Raw genomic sequence first — 15,971 nt, forward strand, 5'->3', positions numbered from 1 at the left:
GACTGCTTTGAGAAGCATCTCTCCTTACCACCAAAGGTCATGGGTGAGGAAAATGCAGTGTAGTGAGAATTCAAAGACATGCAGTGTTTCTTGCCGGAGCAGGTGTGGGGAGGCTCCTTCACTGAGCCTCCATGGACTGGGGGATATGCTCTGCTCCTAAGACTCCACAAGGTCTGGCAAGCAGAGGCGTGTCTCCTATGGGACTGGCATTAGAATACTGGAGGTGACGGTAATGCTAGGTCAGCTAAAATAGTTAGCGGTTTCCATTGCTCCCTCAAGAGGTGTTTTCAAGTGGTTAGTTCTGCAAAGAGGACAAGCGTGAGGCACAGCTACGTGTCAGAAACACCGGGGATTTTCAGAGAATCTCAGAGTAGGTCCCAGAGAAAAGAATGAACTACTTGGCAGCCAAATATTGAAATCAACACTTTTGGAATTCATGGGACTGTAGCCCCCCAAGTTACATTCACTGTCTTGTAAAACTTAGGAATGTGGCAACTTAAAAACCCAACAAGAATCCTATCCATTTAGTCTCTAGAGTAAGAAAAAAATGACAACAGAGGAAACATATTTTGAGAATTAGTGTTCTGATTATTTAGCTGAGTGAATTTCCCTGCATTTTCCTCTCTATGGTTGTTGGTGCTTATGAGAAAAAGTCCAGTTTGTGCCATGAGGTGTAGATTTAGGGTTTTCCAACATTCTTTGGATCCTGGTGACATGTCATTTTAGTGATGGCTGCCTTGACATCCTTGTTCCTTAGGGTGTAGATGAGAGGGTTGAGAACAGGTGTCAGAATAGCATACACCACATTGCCCATGATGTGGAAGTCCAGGGGCAGGTCAGCCCTGTAGGCCACATAGGCTATGGCAATGGATGAGTAATAGGTGCCCACCACCAGGAGGTGGGAGCTGCAGGTGGAGAAGGCTTTGGAACGCCCTTCCCTGGAGTTGATACGAAGCACTGAGGCCAGGATGCGAGCATAGGAGAGAAGCACCAGGAGGAGAGGGAGGAAGGACACCACCATGGCGATGCAGAAGCCCATGAGGGTCTGGGGGGTGGTGTCTGAGCAGGAGGCCTGGACCAGAGCCAGGTGGTCACAGAAGCAGTGGTAGATGTAGGTGATGCTGTTAAATGCCATCTGGGAGGTCTGTACCACTGCTGGGATGGGAAGGAGGAGGGCGGTGATCCAGGCACTGGCTGCCAGTGCAGTGTTCATCTGTGGGGTCATGTGGACAGGGTAGTGCAGAGGGCGGCAGATAGCCACATAGCGGTCATAGGCCATGACCACCAGGATAAAGGCTTCTGAGCAGGAGAAGCTGTGAAAGAGGTACATCTGGAGGAAGCAGGCAGGGAAACTGAGGAATCTGTCCTCCAGCAGGAACAGGGACAGCATCTTAGGGACAGTGGTTGTGGTGAAAAGGATGTCCAGGGCTGAGAGGTTGACTAGGAAGAAGTACATGGGCTTGTGGAGGCTGGGCTCTGTCACCACGGCCACCAGGATCAGGGTATTCCCACCAGGATGAGCAGGTAGAAGAGGAGGAAGAGGAAGAAGACAGGGAGGAAGAGGGATTTTTGCAGAGAGGGGATGCCTGTAAGGTAAAAGATGGTCTGAGAGTCCCTTGATCCATTACAGGCTACGTTCTCCATGGCGAGTTAAAGCTGGATGCTCAGGAGGTTCCCAGGCCCATCTGTAAACAGAAGAACCCAAGGTTCTGGGATGAGAATTATAAAATCGTCATTGTCTAATCCAGATAACCAATTCATTTACTGTCAATTCTAGAGGAGGTACAGCAGGTTCTGTCTTGTACCAGAGTCCTCAACCTAGACCAGGGCTCCCTCTACCTTAAATCAAGGGTGGCTGAAACACTTGCAGTATAAACATCATAGAAAAACCACAGTGCACCACAGAAGGACCCTGGGATATAAAACACTAAGTGTCGTGTACAGGGTAGATGCAGATTTGTGGATCCGGATAGAGGTGTAAGCCTCACAGGAGTGAAAGTCTCATGGGAAAGAAAGGCATGAAGCAAACAATGACAGGATTACATAACTATAGTTGTGTTAAGTGCTTTGTATGAACGTGGCTTCTCTTTTCCATGTCCAATATCATCTTTTGGGGAATATCAGATCTCTTCAGTCAATTAACTCATTTACTTTTTCTTCAAGATTTGTCTCAAGGTTTTGGTTTTGGTCCTTGGTACCTCGGTGGGCCTGCAGTGTGTGTGTGGGGTGTCTCAAGCTTTCTGGAAACACACTGCCTTCCCACTGTAACTGTTACCCCACTACTGCCTCCTTGCTTGTTTGCTTGGCCCTGATATCTCCTTCTAAGTTGAGACATTTGTCCCCTTTCTGTGTGTGAGGGGTCTCTGTCATTTTAAGGAAAAGGGGGTCACCCTGAGAATGCTTTAGGTGCTCTGTCAAGTCAGGGATCCTGAGGATGATTTCTCGTCAATTCTGCTACAAGACAGAATCCACGACAGTCTCTGCAGGCCCATTGACTGCCTCTCCCTAGTGAATGCAGCAGCCCAGGAGGTGCCCTAATTGATCCCTGGATGGCCACCACCCAGAAGGCCTCTTTGATCTCTGCTCAGAAGGTGTCATGATGTCCTGGGATGGGTGGGGACTGATTTGTACAGAACTTGAGCTATGCTTGCAGTATTGGTTCCCACAGAAAGAACTCTCAGGAGAATCAAAATGGAACGCTCAACTCACAGATGTAGGGACTAAAGCCATAGGACACCAGTGATTTATTCTCAGCCTTAGGCTTGTCCTCTGGACGTTGGAAGCAAGTGTCTTCGGACATTGGTAATACTGTGTCTTTAATCTCAATGACCCCATGACTTCTGTTTTCCCATTTTCTAACAAAGCATTTCTCATGACAAACCATTATGTAATAGTGAGTTCTTTTGCAGCCACCCAGCTCTCCGAAGACCAGAGACTTTGCACTGGAGGATGGGGCTTTCCCAGGAGCCACAGCAGCTGACTGAAATGACAGGAAGGCTGTGCTGGGTCTCTAATTCCTGGGGCATGGCTCTTTCTCCTTTCCATCTTTCCTGAGGAATCCAGATATCAAGTATCCAAGTCAAAAATATTTGGGCAGAGGTTTCTATTTCCTGTGCTTTTTCAGTTGATAAAAATCTGAAAAGACTAAATTTCAAATATTTCTCTGAGGCTCTATATGGTAGAACTTAAATTGGTGTCTGGCGATCAAATCCTTCCTTGGCAATATGTCCTTGACTGGACAAAAAGAGTGAGCCAGCTTTGTTCCAAACTGAGGCTCCTTAAAGCAGACCCCCACATGCCCATAGATGGAGCAGTTGGGTCATTTCACACCCTCAGGGACACCAACTGCCCTACCTGGACGTTGCTGCACTCAGTCAGTCATGGGCTGTCTGTCCTTCCAGGATCAGACTGAGCTGGGGGAGGGGGATGTAGGAGGAACTAAAGCCAAGAGGATGCAGTCAGAGGGGTCCCAGCTTCCCCTGCAGCTCCCTGCTCTGCCCACTGCAGCTCCCTGCTCTGCCCACTGTCTGCTGACAGAGATGTGATGCTGAGCTCCTGGTGCAGAGGTCGCCTGTAGATTTTGACTGCTATGTGGTGCTGGGTTGTCTAATAGGCAGTCCAGGCTTGGGCCACCATCAAAGCAGGGCAGCAAAGCTCCTCAGTTTTTTAAAGAGTGTGATATCTGGCACCAACCAGTTTATCATAGGAAATGCCAACATCTCCTTAGGCCTTACTCCACCTTCTAAGTTGGGATTGTTTTATCCTGAATTATAGGCTGTGTCTAAGTAATGCAATCCTGTGCTAAGGACCAAAAGGCCCAGCCCCAGGGGATCTTCTAGCACCAGTTCTGCTGTTGGGAGGGAGAGGACAGATGCATGAGTCACCTGAATGTCCAACCTGCCCTTGATGTTCCTCATCTCCCATCACAGAGCCCTCCCTGCTGGTTATGCTTCTTAAAAGTGAGAAAACTGGGCTCACCCGCCGGTGTAAGGCAGTGGTTTTCAACCTTCCTAACCCCCACAACCCCTTAATGCAGTTCTTCATGGTGTGGTGCCCCCCAACCATGAAATTATTTGGGTTGCTACTTCATAACTGTAATTTTTGCTACTGTTACAAATTATAATGTAGATATCTGATATACATGATATTTGATATGTGACCCACAGGTCAAGAACCGCTGTTGTAGAAGGTGAAAGCTCTTGCCACGCAAGCCTAGGAACCTGAATTTGATCCCCAGAATCCACAGTGGAAGCAAAGAACTACGTCTCAAAAGTTGTCCTCTCATGTTTACACTTGTGCTGGGCACAGGTGCACATGAATCATAAGTTCAGCTCTCACCTCTCTCTCTCTCTCTCTCTCTCTCTCTCTCTCTCTCTCTCTCTCTCACACACACACACACACACACACACACACACACACACACACATCAAATAAAAATAGGAACATAGACACAAAAGAGGAAATGAAATAATTAAAGTTAAGAGAAGGACAGGCTCTCGTCCAAGGCCACAGGGTGCGGAGTGAGAGGAGAGGGTGCTCCTGGAGCCAGCCTACCTGGAAGGTCTAAGCCCTTCCTGTCAATCAAGAACTGAACCAGCCCTTACACTTTCTTGCTGTGACCTTCATCGTTGTTTATTTCATCTATACAGCGAAGGCTTTGATGCGTAGATCGCTGAAGGATTTACAGTTCAATGAACTACCTTCTGAGTGTCCCCATTGTGTTTGGCAGAGTGGGGGGATGAAAAGACATGTCACGTGATCCATGCTCTAAGGGAGACAGAGACTCTTCACAACAAAGCCAGACTCTGTCTTCGCTGTGCCACCCCCACTGTGGCAGACAAGTGTGTGGTCTTGGGAGTTAGGACAAGACACAAATGCCTGTTCACGACTAGCTCTGTGACCTTCAGTGAGTCTCTTCTCTGGAGCCCCATTTCCCCGTCTGTGGCCTTGTAAGCTTTCCTTTATGTTGACAGTGCTTACCCAGTGCTCACAAAGGCTGGACCTCATAAGAACCAGTTTGCTGGTGTTTCCAATGGCTCCTGCCTTCCTCCACCTTGTCTTTCTGTGGGAAGACCCAGGCCCAGATGGTTTGAATTCCACTCCTGACGCACCTCCTTGCCCTCACAGAGCAGTTGTATCTAATCCAAGGTCAAAGAGCTACTGTGTGTCCAGTCATTCTAGAGCCCGAGGCCCTGCCTCTGTTTACATCCAACAGGTCTATAATCCGGGAGCCCCTGTCCTTCTCTTCACCTTAGCCATCTCTGCCTCTGTCTGGCTCCTCCACCCCAGCAACACTCACCTGTTGGGGCTGCTTCACACTGGTGTCTTCAGTGGTTCTCCACACCAGGCTTTGGTGGAAGCAGCAGGCTGGGCCGAGCTGTGGCCCATTAAACCCTTATCCCTCTCCTTCCAAACAGGTCTCTTGGGTACTCTTCTTTAAGACGCATCTCCCCAAGTTCCACCCAGCATCCTCAGGGATCACTTCCTGGTGTCTCCTGCAGCATGTATATGATGGAGGTAGGATTTATCCCTAGACTTTGTTGCTAATGAGAAGATCATCATTAACAGCACCCAAGGGACCAGAATTTTACATTAATGGTGTAATGTTTGTTCTTGTTATCCCATCTCATCTTCACCACAGAGGAGACAGGAAGGAACAGTAGGGGACAATAGGAAGTCCAAAAGGACAGCAAGTATAGCTTACTTGTGTTAACAGAGTGGCTGGAGGCAGTTAGTTTTCTGACTCAGATCTATATTCTGCCAAGGGCCTAGACCACGACAGCAGAATTGCATACTGCTAGAGGAAGGCCTGGGGTATTAAATATTAAAGAACCTCCTGTCTTGGTTTGCTGGCTTTCCGCTAACTTTCACTGTTGCTCACAGGAATACTGCTATGCCTTCCTGAGATGGCCCTGGTACCGGGAATAGTTCTTGCTCTCACCACATAGTCACAACTGCATTTCCTGTTCATGATCAAATACATTAGCAGTACCCTTCTTTGCTTACTGAATCAGTGGCATAAGGATCCCCAAAATTTCAGGTGGCAATCTCACCTTCCAGGCCAGTGAATCATCCAAGTCCGGGTAGAAGTAGTCTATTCTAAAGAATGAAAAAGATCAGCCAGCAGAACCCAAAGTTGAAGAGAAGGAATCAAATGTTTTAGAACCAGGTTCTCAGGGTTAGTGAGAAGAGATGGCCCTACTTCCTTCCAGGCCTGTGTGCTCTGTCCATATATTCTGGTCATATACTCTGGCCATGCAGACTGCCTGACATAGTGGCTGCTGGTTAAGGGTGCATATTTGAACTTGTCAAGTAGCACACTGTTGTTATCTAGTCTATACCTAAACCAAACCTTCAGTTTTTCCTTCATTCACCCAGACTACCCACTTCTGAGTGATGGCAAACATTCTAAGATTTGTGATCACTATGGGTGCAAGACCATTTTATTTCTTTGCCCATTGAGTTCCTATGTCAAAAGCAAAGAAGAATTTCAAATGGCTGAAAGACATTTAAGGAATTGCTCGGCATCCTTAATTATCAGGGAGATGCAAATCAAAACAACTCTGAGATACCATCTTATACCTGTCAGAATGGCTAAGATCAAAAGCACTGCAGACAGCTTATGTCGGAGAGGATGTGGAACAAGGGGAACACTTCTCCACTGTTGATGGGAGTGCAAACTGGTACAGCCACTTTGGAAATCAGTATGGTGGTTTTTCAGAAAATTGGGAATTAATCTACCTCAAGACCCAGCTATACCACTCTTGGGCATATACCCAAGGAATACTCAATCATACCACAAGGGCACATGCTCAACTATGTTCATAACATCATTATTCATAATACCCAGAACCTGGAAACAACCTAGATGCCCCTCAACTGAAGAATGGATTAAGAAAATATGGTACATATGCACAATGGAGTACTACTCAGCAGAGAAAAACAATGACATCATGAAATTTGCAGGCAAATGGATGGAACTAGAAAATATCATCCTAAGTGACGTAACCCAGACTCAGAAAGACAAACATGGTATGTACCCACTCATAAGTGGATACTAGATATAAAACAAAGGGTAATCAGGAAACAACACACAACTCCAGAGAAGCTAACTAACAGGGAAGACCCAAAGAGGGACCCATGGATCACCCTGGGAAGGGGAAATAGATGATATCTCCATGAGTAAACTGGGGATGAGGGGTGGGCAATGGAGGGTAGGGGGTAGGGGTAGGGGATGAGAACATAAGGGAATGGGATGGTTGAGCTGGAACAGGGAGGGAGGGAGGGGGATGCAATGAAAGAGTTACCATGGGGATGGAGAGAAACCCAGTGCTAGGGAAGTTGCCATGAATCCCCAAGGATGACCCCAGCCTGGGCTACTAGCAATAGTGGAGAGGGTGCCTGAACTGAACTTTTCTCCAATGACTGATGGAAGGAGATCCAGAGATCCACAGCCAGTCACTAGACAGAGCTCCAGGAGTCCAGTCAAAGTGAGAGAAGAGGGATTCTATGAGCAAGTGCATCAGGATCATGATGGGGAAACCTGCAGGGACAACCAAACCAAACTAGAGGGAACTCATGAAAGTTGGACCAATGGCTGCGGAGCCTGCATGGGACTGGACTAGGCCCTTTGCATGGCCAGACAGCTATGTAGCTTGATCTGCTTGGGAAGACCCCTGGCGGTAGGATCAGAATCCATCTCTGGTGCATGAGCAGGCTTTGTGGAGCCCACTACCTATGATGGGACACCTTGTGCAGCCTTGAGGTGGGGGAGAAGGGCTTGGACTTGCCTCTATTGAATGTGCCTCCCCATGGGAGGCTTTGCCTCCTTGTGGGTGGGAGTGGGAGGCTGGGGGTGGGAGGAAGGAAGAGGGGGATCTTCGATTGGTGTGTAAAATGAATGAAAAAAATTTAATAATAATAATAAAAATAAAGCAAGACCTTTTGGGATATTATTATGATGAACAAGGTGTTGTGACTTGAATCTAAAATGTCTCCCGAGGAGTTACATGTTGAAGGCATGGCTCCAGCAGATAGCTCTGCAGTCAATTGGACTGTGAGGGTTCTCACTTCATTAGAGGATTAATCACTGATAGGGTCACAATTTGGTGGCCTTGATGGGAGGTTATGGAAGCTGGGAGGCAGTACCTAGCTACAGGAAGAAAGTCACTGATACAAAACTCAAGTCCAAGTAGATCAAAGACCTGAACATAAATCCAGTTACACTAAACTTAATAGAAAAGAAAGCAGGAAGCACTCTTGAACGCATTGGCACCGGAGACCATTTCCTAAATAAAACACCAACAGCACAGACCCTGAGCACAACAATTCATAAATGGGACCTCTCAAAACTGAGAAGCTTTTGCAGGGCAAAAGACACAGTCAATAAGACAAAAAGACAGCCAACAGATTGGGAAAAGATCTTCACCAACCCCACATCTGACAGAGGATTGATCTCCACAGTATATAAAGAACTCAAGAAACTAGACATCAAAATACTGAACAGTCCAATTAAAAAATGGGCTAAAGAGCTAAACAGAGAATTCACGAAACAAGAATCACAAATGGCTGAAAGACATTTAAAGAAATGCTCAACATCCTTAATCATCAGAGAAATGCAAATCAAAACGACTCTGAGATACCACCTTACACCTGTCAGAATGGCTACGATCAAAAACACAATGACAGTCAATGTTGGAGAGGATGTGGAGCAAAGGGAACACTCCTCCACTGTTGGTGGGAATGTAAACTTATACAACCACTGTGGAAATCAGTATGGCGGTTTCTCAGAAAATTAGGAATCGAACTACCCCAAGACCCAGCCATCCCACTCTTGGGCATATACCCAAGGAATGCTGATTCATACCATAAAGATACATGCTCAGCTATGTTCGTAGCAGCACTGTTTGTAATAGCCAGAACCTGGAAACAACCTAGATGCCTGTCAAGGGAAGAATGGATGAAAAAAAATGTGGTACATATACACAATGGAGTACTACTCAGCAGAGAAAAACAATGAAAGCATGAAATTTGCAGGCAAATGGATGGAACTAGAAAAAATTATCCTGAGTGAGGTAACCCAAACCCAGAAGGACAGTCATGGTATGTACTCACTCATAAGTGGATTCTAGATATAAAATAAAGAACAATCAGACCACAACCCATAGAACCATGAAGGATATATATATATATATAGCATGGAGGTCCCTAGGACGACTGTGGCTTATAATAAATTTCAGTTTTACTCAATTATTGAAAAAAATAGCCAAATGAATGGAAACACATGAACTATGAACCAAAGGCTGAGGGGCCCCCAACTGGATCAGGCCCTCTGAATAGGTGAGACCGTTGATTGGCTTGATCAGTTTGGGAGGCAACTAGGCAGTGGGACCAAGTCCTGTGCTCATTGCATGAGTTAGCTGTTTGAAACCTGGAGCTTATGCAGGGACACTTGGCTCAGCCTGGGAGGAAGGGACTGGACCTGCCTGGACTGAGTCTACCAGGTTGATCGCAGTCCTCGGGGGAGGACTTGTCCTGGAGGAGGTGGGAATGGGGGGTGGGCTGGGGGTAAGGGGAGGGAGTGGGAGGGGGGAAAATAGGGGAACCCATGGCTGATATGTAGAACTGAATGGTATTGTAAAATAAAATAAATAAAATTAAAAAAAAAAAAGAAAGAAAAAGAAAGAAAGAAAGAAAGAAAGAAAGAAAGAAAGAAAAAGAAAGAAAGAAAAAAAGAAAGTCACTGATGGCATGCCCTTGAAGGACCTTTCTTGATCCTACTCCCCTCTCCCCCTGCTTCCTTGGCTGCCATGACGTGAACAGCTATCACATGTCCCTCCTCTGGTGTTGTGTCTTAGTGCAAGCCCAGAGAGGTGGGGCCACATAATGCTGGGCTAGAATCTCAACACTGTGGGCCACAACCAACCTTTCCTCCTTACCACATGCAGTGCCGGTGATTTTGCCAGGGTGATGAACAGTGACTAACGCTGTATTATTTGATCTTTCTTTACTGTGATAAAATAGCATGACCCAAACAACAGAAGGGTCTATTCTGGCTTACAGCTCCAGAGAGCGAGGTGTGTGTAACAGCAGGGAAGACCGGGCAACAGGAGCAGGAAGCAAGAGCACTTCTCAACCACACACAGGCAACAAAGAAAGCAAGCAGGAAGTGGGGTGAGGCTAAAGCCCTCACACCCCCAGGTGACACTTCCTCCACCAAGGTTCCTTATCCTAAAAGTTGCATAACCTCCCCAAACAGCTTCACCAACAGGAGACCGAGTGTTTAAATAGATGATCCTATGAAGGACACTTCTAACTCAAACCACAACACATACAATGCACTTATTAAATGCATAGACAGTGACAGTGGCAAATGCCTTGTGAGCAAGAGGAGCAGCTTCATATTTGGAATAGATTTCTATTTTGCTAAAGACAAAACATTGTCCCTGCCCCCCCTCCCCCCTTCCCTTATGGCAGGTGAGGAAGCTGACCTCCCCCTTTACCAGCTGCAGCACTTAGGAAAGCAGGCCCTGCACCTCACCTTACCTGGGCAACACAGTAGAGCTGGCCCTGTTGATGATGAGTATGGCGGGGGGGGGGGGGAAGATAGGTGAGCAAGGAGCTGACTAACTCTGCTACCACCCAGGCTCTATGAGTTAGCCCACCCCCAAATCCACCCCACCTATAATCTGACTGAGCAAGTGAAGGGGCTGGTCCTGTAGATCCAAAGCTGCAGGATCTCCATGACACAGGGCAACAACCGGATACCCAAGAGTCCCAGTGGGACCAATATTGATAGTGTAGCAGAAACCAGGCCAATGACTCCTTGCAATGAACACTTGCAAGTAAAGATATATTTATACTGGGTGACTCACTGTGTCATACTATAGCTTCCATGATGAGATTTTTCTTTTCTTTTTTTTTCTTTTCTTTTAAATCTTATTTTATTTTGGGGGGTGTGTTACAAGGGCAGAGGGTGGACATGAAGGGATGGGATGATGAATGGGATTGAGATGCTTGATGTGTAAGCCACAGAGAATAAATAAAAAGTTTTTTTTTTTTTAAAAAAAAAAACAACAACATTGTCCCATGATGATAAAAGTGATTCAGTGTCATCCATTGCTGATTTCCTTTCCTCCACATCAGGGCTCAGTGTTGGTCCTTGTTGCTGGCATCTTGGGTTCTTAGCTGAAGATGAAACTCATCAGCCTCTATGAAATCATATTCAGCCTCTATTAATGCCATTGTAGCACACCCCTCTCCCTTTTCATGACTCTTTGAAGCAACTGGGGGGTTCACAGACTCTGAATGACCATGTGACTTTGCTGGCTCTTGCTCTTTTTGGAGGCCTTTCTATCATGGATATACTTTGGTGAATAATCACATGGGAGCAGATGTCTTCACAGTGTGTGTCCATTTTAGAGACCTACCACCTTAACTGCTGTCTAGACCTCCTCTTCACCAGCTCCTAGACTGGCATGGACCCATAGCTCTTAGGATTTCACTTTCTAGGTGAGACGAACTTGTGTGAAAAGCCAGACCATTGCTGTAGGCTCTGCCCATTGATAACACTCATTTAGCTTATGGATCTCCTTGAGGGTGCTTAGCAGTAGGCCAGTCTTGGCTGGTCCTAGCATATTTTAAAGAAACATTTGTTGTTTAGGCTTGAACTTTTTTATTTCTGAGGGAATTAAGTATAAGGAATACAGGGTTTCTCATGAGATCACAGTTAAGAGTTGATGGAAAGATGTGAATGCCGTGGGATACTGGATTTGAACTGTCTGCTTATGAAAGTTGTTCATGTCTACAAGATCTATTTAAATCCAACATGACACCTATTACTTCCACTTGATGATGGGATATTTTTTCATAGATCCAAATTTACCGTTAGTGTGTTCAAATAATGCTGAAATTATATATATATATATATTATATATATATATATATATCCAGTTTTTATATATTGTGTGTTCAGTTTAACAGCCAGTTCATAAAGAAGAACCAGGGACCCATATTCATAGTGTTCCTCAGTCAGGCATTCATTCTGATCAGGGCCAGGGACTATTACTCATAATAAGAATAGTTATCTGCAGGGAAAATGTGTCATCTCTAAAATCCTAGGGGGCTCTGACTCTTCTATTAATAACGCATGCCACCTCAAGAGAATTTGAAAGTTTGAGCTATGAGAGAGTAGCTTGTTTGAGATTAAATTTTCATTAAGATTTGCCCAAAAGATCTTTAAAAACTGAATATAATGTATAAAAGTGAATACAATGTATAATGTACAATTGTTCAAATTCTCTGGAGTGCAGACCATGACAGGCCTTGAAGGAAAAGAGAGACAGCCAAGGTTGAATTGACACTAGCCTTTTACTTAAAACTGTTTTCCAAGTTGCAAGGTGGAAGAACAAAGCTCACCTAGAAAACAGAAATTCTTAGCTGAAGAGACATAGATTGGAGTCTGGATGCTTGATGTGATTAGAAATTAAGAAACAAATTCCCGGAAATGATATGACAGAGACCCCCAAAATTGAGATATAAAGTCCATTCAGATTGTTGGTCAATCTCAGGAGTGTAAACACAGGGGACAACTGAGGAACCCAGGAGAAGGTAGCGACTAGAATTCTAAAGAGCTATAGATAGATCTGAACAGCTATGTGATGTGTGTGGGTGTAGGTGTGGGTGATCAGTGGTTAGAGCTCAGCTTCTGAGTAGAGAGGATTGCAGTTGAGACCTTGGAAGTACCAGATTCTAGGAGCAGTGGCTAAATCCTAAAAATCAAACCTAAACAAATGAGCCAGGCTAATCCAAAGCTCCATGACCATAAAGATAGTCTATCGCTAAAGCTCACTGGAAGAATTCAACCCTTCTGGATGTAAACACTCAGATTTTCAATTCTCAGTACCCAATCAGAAAGGATGAGGCATGCAGGTAGGCAAGCAGACAAGCAGATAGAAAAACAAACCAAATGAGCAAAGATGTGAAGAGAAACAGAATAAAAATTGAGACCCCCCCTTTTTTTTTGGTTTTTTGAGACAGTGTTTCTTTGTGTAGCTTTGTGCCTTTCGTGGAACTCACTCAGTAGCCCAGGCTGGCCTCGAACTCACAGAGATCCACCTACCTCTGCCTCCTGAGTGCTGGGGTTAAAGGCGTGTGCCACCACCGCCTGGCCTGAATCTTTTTTTAAAGTAAATATAGTTCCCATAACTTAAAAATGTATCCGACTTTGAGAATGCTTTGGATAGTTATAAATTAAAAAAAAATGGTGAGTGAATTTGGAGACATATTTATAGCCCATATCCCAATGGAATCACATAAAAAATAAAAAAAAATTGTACAATTTGGTCAAAAGTTACAATTTACATATAATTTACATACACCTCTAGTCTCTGTGATGGAAGAGATGGGGGTGGGGGTGGGGTCAGAGGTGGGGGTGGGGGGTAGGGGGCAGAAAAACTTGTAGAGATTGTATCTGAGAAATTTCCAAAGATGTTAAAAAAATCAACTCATACATTTAAGAAGCTCAAAAGACTCCATGTTAAGATTAAGAAGAAAAATGCAAAGGAGTCCACTGAATGAAGGTCGAATTACTGAAAACCCAGAGTAAGGGACCAACTCTTCAGAGAGTAAGGTGCATCCCTTTAATGTGGCAACAGGGGGATTGACAGCAGTCCTTCCAACAGGAACTATGAAGACTGCAGACCAGAAGGGGACATCTGAGCAGCGCTAACCTCGATTTCCAGACTCCCTGACAACAGTCTATAAAAATAGAGCGCACGACAAAGTCTCACAGAGAAGTCTGGCATGGAAAAGAACAGCCTCACCTGACAAAGGGCAGCTATGAAATCCCACAACCTGTGTCACAGTTGATGGTGAGATGCTGGGTGCCTTTTACCAGAGGGTCAAAAGCGAGACATGTCTTGTCTTACTGTTTTATTCATTGTTGTGTTTGAGTTCTAGACCAGTGCAAAGATATGGGAAAAATAATAAATGGCATATATGTTAGAAAGGAACAAGTAAATGTCATTAAAAATTATGTTATGAGAGACTTTGAAAATTCAGAGTAATAGAAAATAGCTACCAAAACTAATATATCAATTTAGCAAAGTATATTTTATTTGTATATATAAGCTAACATATTCAAAATGCAAATAAAAATTTATTATTATTATTATTATATCAAAATTAAAAGTGGAAAAGTATTTACAATGACATTCAAAAGCATGAACAGCTGAGTTCAGTCTTCCTACATGATCGAAGGAGAGAACTGACGCCTGTAAGCTGTCCTCTAACCTCCACATGTGATCTGTGGTATGTGCCCGTGCACACATGCAGGTGCATGCACACACATGACAAGCCAATGGTCACCAAGCAGACAAAGAACACAAAAGGACTATTTTTAAATGATCAATAAAAAAGAGCAATAAATTTCAAGAGGACACAAACAGCTAAAGAAATGGAGGAAGACAATGGAGCACACAGGAAAACAATCTGACCAAGATTCTGAGAAAGAATCAAATAGAAATCTTACAAATGAAAAGCTCAGTGAATCAATAAAGGATTCAGTGGAATGCCTCATCATAGACTAGACAACAAGAAGAAAATATTAGGGCTTAAAAAGAGGTTGGAAAAGCATTACAGAGAGACAAGAAAAATGTAAGGCAGAATGACCAAAACACATAAGATTGATGGAACACCATTAAAACAGCAATTGTATATATAACCAGGATATAGAAAGAAGTAGAGAGACACAATTAAAGAAAACCTGTGCAATGAAATAGTCACAGAACCTTCTCTAAATCTTGGAAAAATATAGGCACCCAGGTGTAGAGGCATTAGAACTCTAAATAGGTACGACCAGAAAATACTCTTTTGATGACACTTCATGGTTAAGCTTCCTAGCCAAAGAAGAAAGAAAGACTGTTGAAAGGTACAAGAGAGAAACGCCAACTCTCACACCAGGCAGCCCTAATGGAGTATCAGTAGATTTCTTGATGCTCTAAAGGCTGGAAAGCACAGCGTGATGAATTTTAAGCCCTCAAAGTAAATAACTTCCACATAGATCACCATCTCTATCAAAGGTGTCCCTAAAAACCAAAAGCTAATGAGCTGCCAAGAAAGGCAACAGCTGAAGGAATTCGTGGCCATGAAAACAGCATTGCAAAAAATACTTAAAGGAATCCTGCTTTCAGAAGAAAAAGCAAGGTAAACATAATACAAATTATAAAAGCATGAGAAATTTTAAAATTCACACTGAAAGAGCAGAAAATCAAACGAGAAGGAGAGAATCAACCACTATTAATTCAGTAAACACCAAACCTCTAAGATGAATAATGGAGGAAGAAATGAACATGGATTCTTCAAAACAGCCAGATCAAAACTGACAAGACTTCAGGAACTTGTCCATTCATTCAATAACAACTTTGACTGCCAATGGCCTTAATTATCCAATTAAAAGATTAGACTGATTGAATTAGCAAACAAGATTTAACAACTTGCTTCCTGCAGGAAACTTATCTCCCCAGCAAACATGTGGCTATTATCATGCCTAAGGGGGAAAAAAAAAAGCAAACAAGATTTCAAGCCAGAGATCATAGGAGTTTAAGGTCACGCATATTGATGAAGAACAAACCACTAAGAAGAATACTGAATACCAGACAACCTAACTTTATAAAACAGATAGTACCGGATTTAAGGTAGAAATAGGCTTCCAATATAATACTAGAAGGTAGTTTTAACTCCCTACTCTCATCATAAGGATCAACAAAGAAACATCAGAGTTAAATTACACTATAGATGAAATTTAACAGGCATCTACAGAAAATTTCATCCCAAAGTGGCAAAATATACATTCTTCACATGAGTGCATGCAACTTTTCTAAAATGGGTCATATTTTAATCCATAAAATAAGTCAACAAATACAATAAGCAAATTAATGTCTTGCTTTTTATCAGACACAAATAGCATAAAA

General features: G+C 43.9%; 1 protein-coding gene across 1 annotated transcript; it reads right to left on the minus strand.

Moving 5' to 3' along the window:
• Positions 1 to 306: 306 nt before the first annotated feature.
• On the minus strand, positions 307 to 1,644 carry LOC114698656 (olfactory receptor 2AT4-like). The gene is given in 2 exon segments (XM_028877430.2): positions 307 to 1,512; positions 1,515 to 1,644. Coding segments are annotated over 2 exon segments (963 nt in total). The 3' UTR covers positions 307 to 679.
• Between the last annotated feature and the right edge of the window lie 14,327 nt (positions 1,645 to 15,971).

Source organism: Peromyscus leucopus, chromosome 1, assembly GCF_004664715.2.
Source record: "Peromyscus leucopus breed LL Stock chromosome 1, UCI_PerLeu_2.1, whole genome shotgun sequence".
Classification (NCBI taxonomy): Eukaryota; Metazoa; Chordata; class Mammalia; order Rodentia; family Cricetidae; genus Peromyscus; species Peromyscus leucopus.